We start from the raw sequence: 18,265 nt of genomic DNA on the forward strand, positions 1-18,265 counted from the left end.
AAAAGGCTTAAATTAAATTTGCTATATATGAAGACGACTATGTGTATTTTTTAAAGGTCATTAATTCACTATGGTGAAAACCAAAATATTTTGCAACAGTGATAAGATGGTTACTAATAAAGTAAACAGTAGTGGTTGAAGAAGATTGCCTTGTTAGACAAAATGGTCCAGCTCAACCATATGAGTTATATAGTAATGAAAAGCGCTGCTTATAGTAATGTGTCAGAGTTGGTGTTTAGGGCTAGTATTATTGAATATTCAAAGTAAAAAATAGGGTGGTTTTATCTAGAGTCGTAATGAATGCAGCTTTAAACTGCACACATACTTGCGCATCACAGTCAGGAAATGGTGAAGTTAAGACTGTGTTTATGTCTTTGGCATCTGGTGAATGAGAGTTACAGCTGAGTCTGTGTCGTGGCTATTAAGCCGTTTTTATCATCCTTGCGTATTTCACCCATAATGTGTTTAAGAGGTCTTACTGGTCTTTGTGCCAACTATTTGTTTTGCATCAGCAAGTTTTACTAAGAAGGCTATTCCATTATTATGTCAAGCATGAAAAAAAGTGGAAACAACTCTGTGTCAGATATGAAGCTGACAACGTAACATGTCAAGGCTGTATAGGAAATGTGTGAGAAATTTGAGTAGCTCTGTAACGCTCTTTAAATTGCAGCAGTAACCTATCTTCCTGCAGAAACATTTTGTTTCCACTGTATTCACAGTGTCTGCAGTGAATAAAATAGGTATTTGGACAAACCCCACACATTTTGGTTTGTTTGCATTGGAGAATCACAGAATGGGCAAGGTTGGAAGGGACCACAGTGGGTCATCTGGCCCAACCTCCTTGCTCAAACAGGGTAATCCCAGAGCATATTGCACAGGATTGCATTCAGACAGTTCTTGAATATCTCCAGCGAGGGAGATTGCACAAGCTCTCTGGACAATCTGTTCCAGTGCATGGTCACCCACACAGTAAAGAAGTTCTTCCTCGTGTTCAGGTGGATCTCAGGACTGTGCATCAGTCTCTGCCCATTGCCTCTTGTCCTGTTGCTGGGTACCACCAAGAAGAGACCGGCTCCATCCTCTTGACATCCTCCCTTCAGATAATTACAGACATTGATGAGGTCCCCTCTCAGTTGTCTCTTCTTGTGGCCAAACAGGTCCAGCTCCCTCAGTCTTTCCTCATAAGAGAGATGCTCCAGTTTCTTAATCGTCTTTGTCTTCTGACATCGACCATGCTATAGCTCAGCACTCAAGGTGGTTGTTGCTTTTCCTTGCTTAGATCATTGTCACGCTGCTTCCCTCTGTCTTTTGAAGGCTGTAACAGTTTGCTGTTTGTTCAGTGTGTCATCTGGCCCTCCAGGGGCCATACAGTAAACAGTGCATTTGCATGGATGAAAAGGTTTGCACCTAATTTCTACATCCGTGAAAGAAAGGGAGTTTTCTTTATTAGCTGGGGCTTGCTTCAGTGCACGTAGACGTACACAAATATTTACCTGTCTGCCTTACGAGAAAGAATTTGTATGCTCCGAGATAGCTGCTTGCTTCACCAGGTCTCAAAGATGTATTAGTCTATTTCTGGCCAGGAGGATCTTCAAAAGCTTTCTTTCAAAAAATATAGCTATCCCTTCTGGTGAGGTGGTACTCCAGACTGGAGCTGTATTGTGAGATTACCTGATTGCTCAGCAAAGTAGCTTTCATACAGTCTGAAGAAGGACCTAATCTTTATTTAGACAAAAATTTTCCTCAATGCCAAGTTTTTTAAGGTATGAGAGGAAGATGTCTGCCATTCATTTTTGAATAGCAAATGGATGTAGACCTGGAGCAGTATCTGGAAGCAGTTTAAAAGGCATAAAACAGAGAACGCTGCAAGGGAGATGCAGGATTCAAGAGTGTTGATCTTGTGCACAGTGCACCACTTCAAAAGAGAAGTTAAGGAATATAGTTTTACTCAGAGTGGTGCTTTTCAGGTCTCTCTGTCACATACTTGGAAAAGTTTCTCTCATTTCATACTTGGCTATGAATCATTTGTTCATGTTATAACTATTAATATTAAAAAGGCAGGCTGGAAACTTGAAGTAGTCTGTTCTGTTAAGCTTTATTCAACATCTTGGCTGTCATAAAGATGGTCCCCTCAAAATTTGGTTTCTAGCTCTGTTTAATAAAACAGACATTATTTTTACTGATACAGTTTCTTGCCTTATCAACTTCAAATGGAGAGCAAGTGATGGGGCTTTTATTTTAAAAGGTAGAACATGAGGTTTTTTGAAGGAAGAAAATGTCAGAGTATCAGTTTATTAATTTTGACTTAATATACCATGTTCCAACTATAGATACCTATTCTGGACTGTGGTGCTGTGATACGATGCCAAATTATTTAAATATCCTGTATAAAATCAGGTTGCTTTTAATGCATCACTGTTCTCAGAATTATTAGTCTGCCAAACCTACAGTGAGTAATGTCTGCCTTACAGGAAACTCAGAACTGGATGAGCAGATAATGCTTCTCCCTTGAGTTGAAGTTTGTGTGTCTGTGTTCTTGTCTTGAATAGTTTAGCCATTCTTCAAAACAGCAACTTTTTCTAGACAGTATATATTTCAGAACACTTTCTGCTAAACCAAAATATCTGCTTTTTAAAATTAGAGTTATTTCAGCATATGTTAATTAATGGATATCTTGGTCTTTCATGGAGAGACTTCAATAGATCACATCCATTTTCAGTCAGACTTGAAAAGTGAATAAATCTAACCACTATATTCACTAGAAGCAACCAGCTACCCATGGACATGACCCTTTCTTATAGATAAAGGATTTTTTTAGTTAGCAGTTTATTTTGCTTGGCATTTTTCAGTGTGACAGTCTGTCAGATTTAGACAGTTTCCTTCTTTTCACAGGTCCTTGAGATGCAGGGGTGAATTAGACTTTTATATGTAATAAGGCTTACTGATAAATCCATGGCTGGAAGAAAATCCTGGCAAAATATCTAATGTTACTTAATATTAATTTCAAGTGTCAGCTACTGTATCTGATGGCTGTCACAGGCTCTCTGTTCTGTCACTCACCTTAATCTTTGATTTTTCAGGTAATTGATACTGTGCTGTTTCCAACCAGTGACTGAAAAACTATATAGCAAGTTCTGGTGTTCTGCAGTGTTTCTCAGCTGTTGAATTTGCCTTTGGGAGATCGGGCATTCTTACTTGCTCTTGCTCTTGGTCTGCTTCTGCTTTTCTTGAGCTCCCCACTTCAGTGTTCTGCTGCAAGTAACTTGCAAACATGAGACCTACTAAACAAATGTCTTGTATACTGCTTGCAGTTTGTATTGGTGTCTAATATCACATCAAGCTATAAGATAGAGATCTGTGCTAAATCCACATCTTCCTTGAAATCCTAGATTTCCGCTGTATTTTGCTACCAAATGGGAAAATTATTTACAGTGTAAAGCAAATACTTCAAAGTTTTGAATATTTCTGTTGCCTGTATATGCTGCAGCTCCCAAGTTAAATGCGTAAATGAAAGTCAGTTTTAAATATTCTAGCCTGCATGGAAAAGGAGATCTGACTTGTTTTCTGTATTAGAAGCAGTTGAGACATAATAAATATTTCTTTAGAACTGAAGCTTTGGTTGCTTTTTGGTAGTACTTCTAGAATAACTTGACTTCTTAAATGGCTTGCCCAAGGACACTAACATAAGCTAAAGGGTAGTTTTATGATGCTAGCTGGGATGTGCTACTTTTTGCCTCCCTACAAAAGCATATAGAAGGGTTCTTTGATTGCACTTGAAATCAGTGATCAGTGCCCAAGGACAGGTTAAGCACGAAGATCTGTGCTTTCTGTAAGCTCACAGCAGACATTATAACAGGGGACAGTTTTTACAAAGAGCTCAGATGTATCTTGCAGCAGACTTGTGTAAAGGTTTTTTTGCCTGTGCTTCAGTTTTATTCCTGAATATAGGGCCTCAGATGGAACAGTTGGGAAACATTTTTGGCTCAGGCTATGGAAAGTGGGTTTCCAGGCCAAGTGGTTAATGATTGCACCAAAGTTATTCAAAGTAAGCCTTCATTTGCACTATTAGCTAACGCGGTGACTGAAATGGCATATAGGAATATCCTGCTGTTGCAGTAAAACAGAAGGTTGTCTGACTTGTGAAATGCCTAACTTTCTGCAAGCTTTCAAATTCATGAGTTTCTCAGAAGAAAGCTGTTAAATGGTTCTCAGCAATAGATGTGTTGGAATGAGAAACTGCGTCTCCAATAGCTTTTTGTACAAGACTGAAACTCCATAACTCTGATTAGCTTACTTTTTTTGAGTGGAAGACAAGATGAAAGTGGTTTTTATTCCTCTCCTCCCTGCCCCAGTATTGCTTGAGGGAAATTTGAACTAATGGGCCTTAGACATTGTCGAAGCCCAGGCAGCAAAGGTATTTTTAACAGTTAAACTTGTTCAGAGGGAATAGAGTTTGAAAAAAATTACAGCAGCAGGACTGAGAGGAAGCTGGTTTCTGAAGATGAGACCAGAAGCTGTGAAGTCAGTGTGCTGGCTGCATGCTGTGTAAACGTAATTCTTGGAAGAAGGCAAATAAGATTAGCATTAAAACTACTAAAGTAATTGAGTAGTCCCCTACCTAAGTGAGCTTCTGTCATGTTGTAAAAGGTATTGCTGTGTCTCAAAACGTAGAAAATCCAACGTGAATCCTGAAACTTGTTTTTAAGAATTCATGTTTTTCACAATCTGTCTCCTGCTTGTGTTTGGTTTGTTTTCTCGTCTGTGTATTAACCTCACCCTTTTTATTCTTTCTCCTTTATTTAAAAAATGGGCTTTTCTGCTTATCTAGATAATTAAAAGAACAATCAGAGAAAAGCTTCTTAGCAGAAGGGTCTCATCCCCCTTTTCTCACAAGCTGTTTTGTTCAAAGTATGGCTGACATACTTTCTCTGTGTTAAAAAGACCCTAGAAAGACTTCAGGTCTTACCAAACAAAGGAAAAAGCTTAAACGCAGGAATACCTGTCAGACTTGCTTATATCATGCAACTTAATATCTGATGGAAATTGTACATATGGCTTTTACAGAGATACATTTTGGGTTTGTTGTATTTATTCCATCAGTTCTAGATTTAAAACAATATGTTTAAACCAGAGACTGTATGAGTATGTGATACAGTTATTCCAAGTCTGCTAATCTTGAAACATGAAATCACTGATGATTACACATGTAAATTTACAGGCTGTACAGTTTATGCTGTACAAAAAGAAAGTCTGCCTAAATTATATACAAGAAAAGCCCGTAACTCCAATTCAGGTGCTAAGTTCTAAAATTAGAGTGTGTTTTTGTGAAAGTGGTGTCCATTTTCAGCAGTGATCTGTCTAGTTTTGCTTTTACAGTAGAGACAGGCACTTTGAAAGTCTTAGACATTGCATGTTAATTTTCAAGTGAGACATCTTTAAGTTTTCTGCTCAGCACTTGATTGAAAATACATGCATGCACACGGGCTTAGTTCCAGCAGCACTTCTAGGCCAGTTAGCATATGAACACTCTTAAAAATGCTGTTTCTGTTTCTCTATGTCCCAACAGTAACAGCATCCCTTTATGCTAATATGCTTGCAAGGCCAAATTCTCTTAAATCTGTTGAAGTGTACTGAACAAAACTTCAGCAGTCTGAGGACTTTGGCTTCATAGGAACATATTTCCTTGGAACTCCAAATGAATGAGGCATGAAGGTGCTTCTCCATAACCTGCTAGTGTTTCCTAACTTTTGCTCACATTGCCTTGAATGTTTTGTGTATGGAATTAATACTTGATGGTGTTTTTCTTAAATTATATTCCAACGTAAGTGAAGGTTGACATTTTATATAAGCACAAGTTTTCTTAGCCTTGCTATAGCTTTAGAAATAGTACAGCTTGGCATAGATTCAAGAAGGTAAGGCAGGCATAACCCTGACCCAGTGAAAGACTGGGTTTGTTGTTTCCTATTTTATTGTTTTGGCACAGTAAAAGCATAGTTACAGATGCCAAGATTTAGGGGTTTTTTTAAGAAATACCAGGAAAAAAAGTGACTTGCCACTACTGACAGTTCTTCAGAAATGATGGCCTAGTGATAGATGAAAAACTGGTGTTAGACCTTTCCCTTTTCTGTATGGCTTTCTGTTGATATGAGTGTCACTACTTTGACTACTTTTTTTTTTGTTGCATGAATCACGTACATTTAGTTTAGCAAAGAAAACCAGGGAGATGGTGGCACATTGCTCTGAGGACTGACTGTGTATAGAAGTCTTACTTCCTGACTACTTCTGCACACGTTCCAAAACCACTAGGAGATGGTAAAAGCACCCGTTTCAAGCCATAGTGGGATTTTGTGCATGTGCAGGAAAGCAATGAGTTACCAGAATAACTTCGGCCAATCTAAAATGTAGTGGCTTCATAGTGCCTGAAATCCTGTGGATATATTGCAGCTGGAATTTGGTCTCTATAAAAGGTAATGCAGGTTTCAGAGTTAAAGGAAATTATCTAGAAGCTGAGTCAGGGCACAGCAACTTTTATGGTAATATCCTTCTGATAGTTCTTCATGCTACCTATTGTTCTGCTTTTGGTGTAAATACCGAAATACACTCTATGAGCAGTACATGAGGTTGTATTGATGTGATTTGTACATATGATTAGCTCTGAAAATCATTGGGGTTTCTTAACTTCTTTTGAAGGAGAAATTCATGCAGAGATTTTCCCATATATTCAGTGGAACCTTTGAGAATTACTGTCCTGCTATTGCTGCTTGTGTAAATTTTGTTAACCATAAGCTTGTGTTTAGGTGATTTTATTTTATATAATGGAGTAATAAATAGATCAAAATAAAAGTTTTCATTTTACCAGGGGAACATGAATGTGGCAGCTCTGTTCAGAGAAACCTTACCGTCCAGGAGGCAGCTGCATATTTAAAAGTAAGCAAATGAGGTATTTTTCATTGGTTTTATAGAAGATTTGTATAAGTTACAAATTGTAAGGCCTGGTTTCATGTCTAATGTATTGACTAAAATTTGACTTAGTATTGAATATTATTTGGAAATGTTTGGAATTGATGACTTTAACACATGCTACATATGATTTTTATTTGGGGATGTAGTGAGCATTTGAGGAGAGGGAGGGTGAAAGAAACTGACTTAATGAAATGAAGCAATGAAAGTGTAGCTAGTAGTGCTTCAATGACATGCAGGGCTTTTTTCCCTTTCATTAAAACACCAGGACATGATTTGGATTGGTGGAAATAGTTGACCAATATGAAAATAATAAACATATAAAACTCAAATATCTAGAAGCTTCTCCAGAAATATTGGTTTTTGAGACTTAGTGGAAAAGGATACTGTTTTCCTTTCTTTGTGCGGAAAGGTTGATGTGTGGATCTGTGCAAGGAGCCTGACAGGCAGCAGCTGTTTGAAGAGGCCATTCATTGGTGCTTTAAATAGAAATGGTCAAAAAAAGGCTTTTTTGTTAATTTGATCGCTGTGCAGTACTATGAAATCCCACTCTCTGTCATTCCCCTGCCTCACTCCCCAAATAAAAGATGACTCTTGCCTTGTCTTGACAGCTGTAGGGTTTATTTTAGCCTATGCTGGTGTACCCTTCAGTGAAAAACTACTTGAAGCTTTTAAGAGGCAGAGAGCCTAAGATGTTTTTGATTGGATGGGGAGGAGCTAAGCTGATGTATTTAATGAACAAATGCATAGAAAATTTGCATTTTGGCAAACCTTTACATAGTAGACAAAAAGGGGCAATTCTTTAGAGCATCCCGAAGAAGCTGCTAGCACTGGTTTATGGTTTGGCAATAATAATCTACATCTGTTAAAACCAGTGCATTATGGAAAAAACTAAGGTGATGCCCTAGAACTGATTGTCTTGCCTATCTGTTAAGCTGAAAGAATGACAGCTGTTGCCGTAGCTGGTTTTGCTCTGCTAGGAAGCTCAAATTTAATAGGAAAATTTGTTGCTTTGTAGAAAGTCTTATTTAACCCTACAGTTGCTATGCAGAATTTCTGTGTTCAGTGATAAAATTTTCAGTACTTCAATCTCAAAGGTAAAATAAAACCATCACTGTCTTTTCTTAAGTACTTATGCTTGAATTCTAGGCCAGTTACATTATGTGAGGTTCAAAGGAAGGATGAAAATAAAACTTTTTGGGGACTATAATTTCAAATACAGCAGTAACTTCCATTTTCACTTTTCTCTTTCTGCAAAAGAACATGCAAGGTGAGCTATGGAGAAAGCCTTAGCTCAGATAGCAGCGAATGTTACCCTGTTAGAGTTGATATCAAATAATTTTAGAAAAAAGCCAGTGTCTTTATAATGTCAATTCTTGATCTACAAACACTGGATTTTTTAAAAATATCAGTTAAAACTATATTTACTCAAGCTTCTTAAAAAAGAATGGAACATGGAACTGCTTTTATAGGAGGCATTTCCAGCGGAGTTTGGATCTAGCTGGAGTTCTACTCTCGGAGTAGATTTCTAGTGATCGCCGCCTAGTGGCTGAATAATTTTTTTTTTGCTCTAGGTTAGAGTTGTGAATAAAACAGTGAATGTGGCTTGGCTTTTCAAACAGCCCTTAGTTTGAGGGATGCTGGTGAGTCTGAGAACTGCTCATAGCATAAATAGATTTGCTTTATGCAGGGAACACCTACTCAAAATCTGAAAAATCAGGAATGAATTAACATCGTTTTGACTACTAATCTGTGCAATCTGAGTTGTATTTTGGCATTATAACTTCCTGGTTATTTATGAAATTACTCATTAATATTGTATTTTGACAGAATTTAGATCCAGAATATGAAAGTGTACTTAACACATCTTTACAATGGATCTTGAATAGTGGGGAAGATGTTGGCATAAAGTAAGTGGTGTTTATTTCTTAACTTAATTTCTTTTAAGAGAATGTATCCTTTTTCATAAGTACTGTGCGTTTTTTGAATAGGTGTCTCAGCAATGACCCTAGTGAGATGGATGTCACTAATGTGACAGATGTGAAGTATCTGGAATCTACTAGTCCGAAGATGTCTTTCAGGTGTCGTTTTCGCCGTGCATTTGTTAATGTAACTCACAGATTATCAATATTGCTTTGGGGTAAGTTAATAAAACAGTCAACCTTTTTTTGTTGCAACTCGTATTTGTCTAAGTGCACAGGGAAAAGCATGTTTAGAGAAAGTTTTTATTCAACCATAAAACTTAGCATTTCTGTCTGTATCTTGATTCAATTGGGGTTTGATTTGCATTTCTGTTGCACCACTGTATTCCCACACTTGTTGTTATCATCTGCTTCTTTAGTCAGCTGAACATACTCAATCCTTGGGAAATCTGTCTTTTTCCCTGCCAGAGCAATATCTTGTGGCTTTCAAAAGTTCCATGTTGAACTGATTCGAAAAAGCAAAATGTTCAGTAAAAAGATGATAGCCTTAATTTTTAGGATATTTCAATGTTGTTCCAGGAATTTAAAAAAGTAACTGCAGAAAAGATGATCTTCCTAGTTAGGAAAAGTTGGATATCCAACATGGTTATTACCAAAAATTTTTATCTCTAAGACTGTGTTGTAAAAATATGTATCTAATCCTTCAGTAAGACGAATTAATTTAGTCCGTAATAGTTCTCTAATTAAGTTTCAAATTCCTCCCAAGTTTATTTAATTCTGAACCATACTGAAAACTATGCAGCGTAAAAATAGGGTACAGCTGAGTACAGATACTTCACTCCTTTCCATGTGGCTGGATAGAAATATTGAAAATGGAGAGTTCATCTCATTGAATATTTAATAAATCGTTTATCCCAGTATATTAACAATCTCATGTTTGTGAGTGAACACTCTAGACTGCCTTCACGACCCTTTTGATGAACCAAAAGGATCGAAGGCAGTCTGTCCCAGATTGCTGTCTTTCTGGTAACAGTCAATATGAGGACTGAGTTGGGATGTGGAGATGAAAATCAGTATCTAAGTCAACCACTGGTCTCAGTCATGCTGAGCAAATTGCCTCATGTCTCACGCATAATTAACATTAATATGGGGCCCCTTGTAAAAAATAAACTACTGCATAAATGTTAGATGTGTTGTCATTAACCAACGCTCATTTTGGCCTAAAATGATGTCCATCAGTCTCTTTGATATATCAGCTAACATTGCCTTGGAGTCAATGATACATGAAACAAACCATGTAACTATAATTTGTGTATATGTGGGTTTGAGTTACATTTTCTTATATTGTTAATTGATCACAGGTCAGATCACAGCAATTGATCATTGCTTTCAGCCCCACAGAAGAAGGACCAAGATCTTTATTTTCACCTATGCTGCTGACTTTCCTAACTAGATTGTCCTTTTTGGGAATAGTATTAAAAGTAATAGAAAAAGGGTATAAAGTACTTCGTTGCAATAAGTACAAATCTGTAGCTGAACTGAAGCAGCCCAAGTTAATTTGTTTTGACGGGGATATCTAATGCATGTGACTTGCCTATGATTAGAAAATATTGTGCATTTTAAAATCATCATATGTTCTGAATGATCAGTTTATGTGACTTTTAATATTACTTCTAATTTTCTCAATATAATTGTTCAACTATTTCTGTTCAAAAATGGGTAAAATTTCAAATCACAGTCCTGGGATACTAAGCTGTTCCTGGAACAATGAAATATTTTTCTAGAAGTAACTGCTCTTCAAAGTGGAAGAGTTTGTGTTTCTGTGTTAGAGTATAAAATATGGACTGCAAGCACAGTGTATTTCACTAGCTTTGGAATGTACAGTGCTTGTTAGGTAGTTCAGTCTACTTCTGAAGTATGCCCTGTAAACTTTGTTGAATATCCAATGCTTTAATACTGTTTAAAGAGTATTATGCATGTTAATGCAGGTATAGCAATGGTTTGGGGAGTCTTACACTACATGAAATACCGTTGGGCAAAAGAGGAAGAAGAAACAAAGCAGATGTATGATATGGTGGTGAAAATCATAGGTATGGCTTCTTGAGTTGTGTCTGATGTATCTGTATCAGCTTTGTATAAGCTTTCAAAGTATTGGCCTTAATTCAGTTATGTGTCTTCCTAGTTATGTGTCTTTACTAGTCACTTGTCAAGCTGTTAGAGTTCTTGGTCCAATGTGTGATTCACGTGGGTTTTTTTCTTTTTTTTTTTAATACCCCATCCTTTAAACCTAATCAAAGCTTTTGACATAAAGCTTGTAATTTGTGGATTACATCAATATGTCTACAAAGTTGCCAATGATGTGGTTGTATTTTGTCCTACTGTTGAATAAAGATATAAATGTGATGTTTGTTTACTGAAGTATGGTGACATGTTGCTTTCTGTATCTGATTTTTCAGCTAACTTTAGTTAAAATATCCACTTCAAAAATGTGTGGTAGCTCTCAATACCATCCTTAATAGTTTTTCATACGAAAAGCAGCTTTTTAATCAGTTACTTTGAGCAGAAATTATATTACTAAAATAGTGTGCATAACTGAGTTCTGAAATCCCCTCTTTCTGCAAGAAGCCACAGTGTTTGCAGTAAGTTGTGTTTGTAATTTTTAAGCTCTTACTTAAGTTGTTCTATTACTTTCATTTATGGTAGTCACCATAAACACAGAGATGTTAGAGAAATCAGAACTGCTCTATTTTAACCATGTTCCTGCCTTTTTTGTTGGCAAATCGAGTTTTGTTGAGGTGGAAGGAAAGCACTTTATTTTCAAAGATGGCCATCTTTGGTAACATTTAAAAGTACCAATCAACAGTAACTGTAAGAACTCTCTTCCTTTACTTCAAAGTTATTTGGGATACATGGTTGCACAGTGTTTTAATTTGCCTTAAAAATGGTTTGTAGAAAACAGTGTTTCAAAATGCCAAAACTAACTACTGAAATTGGGAAGGGTGTTCAGAATAGCTGTTAGTTGCCAGAATTGATACTTTCTTAATGTTTGCATGAACTACATAGTTACCAGTTTGGTTTCTTTTTATGGTGTCCTCAGATGTTCTAAGAAGTCACAGCGAAGCATGTTCAGAAAATAAAGAGTTGCAGCCTTACATGCCAATTTTACATGTGCGTGATTCTCTAATCCCACCTCAGGACAGGTACGTTCTCACTAGAAGTACTGAAAGGAGGGAAAACCAGTAAAAATAAATTGGTCAATTAACTTCATTTCAGTAGATTGCACAGTGTCATATTTTGGAGATTCCTATTGACACAGGTGGGAGGAAGAGCACTGGATTTCTCTTACATGCTGGATGTCAACTATGCAGGTTGTTGTAATGCTAACTTTGTAATTCTTGCTTCAATTTTTAAGGAGGAAGATGAATAAAGTCTGGAACAGAGCAGTTGACTTTCTTGCAGCAAATGAATCTAGAGTTCGTACAGAGACACGAAGAGTAGGTGGTGCAGAGTTCTTGGTTTGGAAGTGGATGCAACCTTCTGCAGCGTGTGACAAGATTTTAGTAATACCATCAAAAGTGTGGCAAGGCCAAGGTATTGAAGTTATATTTTGCAACTATAATTGTCCTAATTTCTGTATCTAACTTACTAATGGCACTCTGCTGCTTGAACATGAAAGGCTTGTTTTCTCTCATGCATTTAAGGATTGTTATGGACTGTCAGTGCTATTTCTCTATTATCTTATTATATAGACTTTACTTTTTTGTGCATTGTGTCTGCCTTTTTTTCAAGGGAAATGAGCTTTTCTCTTACAGATACTGCAGAAATATGCAGTGGGCATTTAGCCAAAGTGAGTTACTTTTTCCTTTTCATGAATTAAAAAAAAATACTCCTTAGTTTGTCAAATTCTGGTGTGCCTTACGCTTACTGGAGGTAATGTAACTGCTTGTATCTAACAGCAGGTAACTCAAGTCTGCAAGATCCAATTTTCAATTCAGTGCCTAAAGACAAAGTTAGGAGGAAGAGATGTTTATTTTGAAAGGGAAACTGCTGGGACAAAAGACTCCTCAACTAGGAAAACTGCATTTGGAACATCTAGTAGTGTTAGATATTCTAGCTCTGTCATAAATGTTTGTCTACACTGCATTTGTTTTTCAAACTCTGTGGTGTAAAGCATTTGCATTAATAGAGAAGGCAGTTGTCATACATGGATTTTGCAGTGGTCTGTCACTTTTCAGCTGTATTGTGAAACCAAGTAGCAAGAATCTAGCGGATTTGCAGTTGTATGTCTGCAGTGGTCATATATTATTAGTTTGTTTTCTTTTTACCTTTCTTCATGTTAAGCTTCACGTTTTGGTTCGCTCTTTTTTTTTGGTCAATGAACAATTGAAACTGTAAGACTTGACTTCTGGTTTGAGATTGCAAAAGAAGGGTTATTTCTATCTGCCTGAGTGTGAAAGTAAATAATATCATTATATACTTCTCAAACTTATACTACTGGTTTTCGCATTATGTTTCTCCTTTTAGATAATTCATTAAAAACGAGGGCTGCTTTTTAAAAAATATTGTGTGAATGCTATTGCAGGTTTGTGGTTCTGTGGTCATTGTTCTGCAGTAGTAGTAATGTGACATTCTGCTGTGACAACTGTATTGCTTGATTTCTCTATTTCTCAAATTTTTCATTAGTAAGATGTGTATATGAGCTTTATTACAAGAGTTGCGGAACCTTTTCTTTCCAGGACATTGTACATTAGGGATGTGCAAGTGGTTTAGTTGAAATGCAGAAGTGGTGGGTTTTGTCAACACTATTTCTGTTCCATCTCTGTAATATTGTCATGACTGAATTTCAAGCACTAAAACTGAACATAGCTTCTGCAAGCTATATATGTATCTTATAAATCGGAATCTTCTACACAGTGTATTGTTCAATACAGGCTGTGAAACATCATACTCTAGTTCCAATTTACTACTCATTTGCTCTCAGTTTTTCTTGTCCTCTTTGATTGCAGTATAAATCACTGCATGACATTCTGTCCTATATTAGAAATCAGATTGGATTCTCCTCACCTGGTAGACTCCTTAGTGTATGATAGCTCAGGAGGTGCTTTGCTACCTGGAATATACATTCCAGACTGTAAACAGAGCAGAAGTCTCCAAAACTTCCTAGAAAGAACAGCTGCTGTAGTAGCTACTGTTACATACCATCCCAGTTTGAGCATCTGATACCTACTTAAGCAAATATTGCAAATGTGGACAGAGTAAGTTAGTGTCTCAGCAGTAGCTTTTATCTGTATGTTGCTTCGCGTAGGTACTTAAGACTCTCTCTTTTCTATTGAATAGGATGTATCAAAATCCATTCTGTTTCAGTCCTTTTAATTGCAGTTTTCCTAGTTTTTTGTTAAGTTTGAAGTTTAGCAGAGATCTTCGAAGAACTGAAATTGCATACTTTGGCTCTAACAGAAGGGCGTGGAAATGGGGTGGCTGAAATGATGATATATTATTTGGGCTCTTGACAGTCAGCAGGCAAAGACAGTTTTCACATGCAAAAGTGTTTTCTCTTTTGCCCTCCTTGAGTTCCAATGACTGTTGGAAATAGTTTCATTGCATAAGTCTCATGCTTTTTGCACAGCTAGTTCTTTCCTGATGTTAGAAATTCTACATGTATGTATTGCTTTCTTTCTTGAAAGTATACAATAACTGGAATGAAGTTCATACTCTAGTTCTGACACTTGAATGTAGAAGTTCAAGCATAAATCTAAATACTCTTCAAGCCTGCTATGCCCTGAACAGACTCAGCATACAGAAAATCATAATGAATTCTTGGGTCTGAATCTTGTGAATAAATTTCAAGGTTACAATTTTTTAACTGTCTGAGATTTGGTAGTGCTCTGTAGCAGAGCACAGCACCTGAGCATGTGCAGTTGAAGAAGAAACCCTTTTCAGAAATACCTGTTGGCGTATACAAGGATATCCATAAATGATAGTGTGCATTTTAACTGTGGAACCTGTGGCTTGCAATGTCTGCTGTCTCTTAGCAGCATGTTTAAGCATCACTGTGACATTTTGTCCAGTCCTTCAGGATGCAGCCTGTGTTTTGACAGTTTGGTTTGGTATTTTTTACTGGATTAGAATAAGTTCTGGTGCCAATCCTTTGAAATGCTATCTACTGGATACAATAGATTTATTAAAAAGAAAATGGTAGGTAAGCTCATTGTAGGATGGACAAATGTGATGTTTTGAAAACAATGTTCAAGAGAATAGTCAACTGAGAAGCAATCTTGATCATGTCAAGCGTTTTAATTAAATCAATGGAGAGAGCCCTACATTTCTAGTGTGTTCAGTTTGCTTTTGAAAGAGCAGATACAATTTCCTATCATGCCTTTGATAACTGGAACTCTGAAGAAAACTAGGTAGGCAGGGCTGCAGTGTAGCTAAGTGAACAGCACAAGCTAAAGTTCCTTGACAGCTCTGGAGATGAGATAAAGATATCATCTAGGGTGATATTTCATCCTGCAGCATGGAAGATAACCTGTTACCTTTTGTGAATGACACCCCTCCTCCCCGTCTTGTGAGAACATAATCCTTTCTCTAAACAAAAACAATCAAACAAAAAAACCCCCAAACTACAATTCTACTCTTAACTATTGCAAGAAAACTGGGTTTCTTGCTGCTTGTAAAATTCTATATCCATCCTGTATTTGTCTTCTACAGCTGAATTAGCTACATTAAACCTCGATTCAACCATACTTTTCTCTTTGGTAAGATTTTCATTTCAGTATCTTCCATGTGTATTAAAGAACCTCATGTTACGTGAAAGGGCATAATTTCAATATTTTCAGGTAATTTTTTCCTCCTTTTGTTCTTGCCTTTGATAAGAAGGGTTAGTACTTAATAAATGACAGTGATTCATGGCTTAACTTTGAAAAAGCCTGTTCTTAAGAAACATGGTTACCTATATTTGATGCAAGTCTTCAGCCTTAACAGGTTCATCAGATTCACATCTAAAGATCCATTGGGCTGTCTTGTAACCCATGGTGATTGTACTCGGGAATTCCGTTAGCAATAATATATTAGTAATTCAAGGGGCATAGAAAGCTGTATTACAATCTCTTCAATGTTAAATTTGAAGCCAGTGGAGGAGACATTTCTTCTGTAATAGGCACGGTCCAGTCACAGTGAAAAAGGGTTGACAGAAGCACACATTTTTAGCTGCTGCTGCTCTTTGAATCTGGAATGATGCAGTGATATTCAGTTTAAGGTAGTAAAACAAAGTACATTGTGAATGAAATAAAAAGTAGCTTCCTTTTCTTGAAAGTGCTCAGTAATGCCCAAGGGGAAATTATGAGAGTCCTGAATTTTTTTCCTGCCAGTGACTTACTGCCCAAAGTTGTGCCTCTGCTTTCCTATTTCATCTCGACCTATTTATCTTCATCTTGTATTACTCTTGAGACCTGTGTAGAAAAAGGCGTGAGATGCTTATTTAATCAGCATGTAGCTTAGACTGTTGTCTTGCAAGAATGTCTGCTTATGCTCTTATTGAGAGTATTTTGTATGCTCCACACCAATGTAACTTTTCAAATAATCAGTATTGTATTCTGAGCAGCTTTGTCACTGAAACTTTCTCTTTTGGGGGATGGGGAGAATCAGTCGTTACAGATATGTAATGAAGTTCAAGAGACATCAGTTAACTATGCTATTTTGAGTTTTGCTGTGTAGGTACAGCATTAACTTGGCTGTGTCTTCTCTAAGCTCCCCTTTTGGTGCCATTTCTGGTATACATATTAAGGCTTATTACTGTTCTAGCATTAATTTCATACCTTACTGATTTCCACAGTAGTTTTTTTCCCTTCCACATGAAAAGCTCCATCTAAGTTGCAAAAATTACTTCTAATTTACCATGATTTTGAAAAGTTTTTTTGAGAAAAAAACAGAGCTCATCTTTATTTTCATATGCTTCACTGCCCTGGGCACACTTGCTGTACCAGTAGGATGTTACATTAAGTTGGTAGCAGTTTAGTCTTGTGCTGGTGGTATGCTCTGGCTGAAGTTACCTCAGTAAGCACCTGAGATATTCTAGTCAAAAGGACATCAAAATAATTAGAAACTGGAACAGGCAAAGCTTGGTTTATGTAGGTAATGACACTAAAGGGTGAATTCCCCATTCAGTTACTTTTGGATAGCTCAGTGATGTAGCCACTGCCGTAAATATCAGTATGGATTTTTTTTTTTTTAGTTATAAACAGCTTGCAGAAATATTGATCCTCTGGCTCTAGGGTCTCTGCAAATAACCTCGTTATTCTTTATCCTTGGATTGAAACCATGTGCTGAATAAACCTAGTTATAGACAATCAGCACATAATTTCCTCAACCCCACACCCTTTCAGGTCCAGGTCCTTGACTAGACTACCCCAGATCACTTTCTCCAGTATAGTGTGGTGCCCCAGTGTACAATGTGCTGGTGACATTTCATCCCCCCTTGATCTGCTGGAGCTAACCTACATGGGCAAGGTAGGTCCATATATTTTTCAATGTTGCTTAGTTCTGTAAAGTTTTTACTGTATACCCTATATATAATTTCTAATAAGGGGCAAAAAACTTTACAAAAGTATGTGCTATTGAAAAAGGACTTGTCCTTAAACTATAGGCAGCTCAGAGATAGATACAGTGTCACCAGCATATTTAGAAATCCATTCCCAAGGAAAAAAAGACAGTTGTTTCAGCTGTTGGTGATTTGCACTCCGTGTGCATGTGTATTCTAATAAGAACATTTTTAGTTATTTGTGGAACTTGAAGTAGGTTTGATATTAGAAATGGAGGCTATGTTTTCTTATTTCTAGTTGGTAATTATATTTTATTTTTTTGTCTTGGGAATTTACATAAGAAGCAGGTTTTCTATGCCGTATTTCCAGGCAGTGAATTTTCTCTTGGTTAGGGCTTGTCTTTCACAAGCAGTGTCTTCCACATGACTGAATTTTATCTATGTGACATGGTTTTTGTTCGGGTGACATACAGAAGAGCAGTTGTGTTCACATAATTTGGATGTACTTGCCAGGTTTTAAAAGATCAGCAGTAAGAAGCGCAGACATCTGCCCAAAACAGAGACTTCTAACCCTTGGAATGTAACATCTTGAATATGTCAAATTTTTCTAAAGTAGGGGTTGCAAAGGAGAAGCATTAGCAGCAGTTTGGAACATCATTTTATTTTGCTGAGATTTTAAATCTTATGTTAACTCTTAAATATACTTATCTTGATCTTCAAAGTAAAACTTCCTTCGTGCCTTGAAAGCTGTTTGCCTAGGCTATCCCCTTTCATTTCTGTTGCTGCTTTGTTAGCCCTTCTCAAGGCATGGAGCTGCCTTATCTGAATCTGAAGTGCTCCTTGATTC

At 36.9% G+C, this 18,265-nt stretch overlaps 1 protein-coding gene across 1 annotated transcript in view; it reads left to right on the top strand.

Annotated features, from left to right (window-relative positions):
* LEMD3 (LEM domain containing 3) overlaps positions 1-18,265 on the top strand; it is a 43,637-nt gene that overhangs the window by 19,098 nt on the left and 6,274 nt on the right. Inside the window, exons 4-9 of the mRNA XM_068998574.1 lie at positions 6,860-6,927; positions 8,791-8,870; positions 8,952-9,100; positions 10,871-10,972; positions 11,980-12,082; positions 12,295-12,473. Of these exons, the coding sequence (XP_068854675.1) occupies positions 6,860-6,927; positions 8,791-8,870; positions 8,952-9,100; positions 10,871-10,972; positions 11,980-12,082; positions 12,295-12,473 (681 nt within the window). The remainder of the gene's footprint in view (positions 1-6,859; positions 6,928-8,790; positions 8,871-8,951; positions 9,101-10,870; positions 10,973-11,979; positions 12,083-12,294; positions 12,474-18,265) is intronic.

This window comes from Aphelocoma coerulescens, chromosome 1A (genome assembly GCF_041296385.1).
Source record: "Aphelocoma coerulescens isolate FSJ_1873_10779 chromosome 1A, UR_Acoe_1.0, whole genome shotgun sequence".
NCBI lineage: Eukaryota > Metazoa > Chordata > Aves > Passeriformes > Corvidae > Aphelocoma > Aphelocoma coerulescens.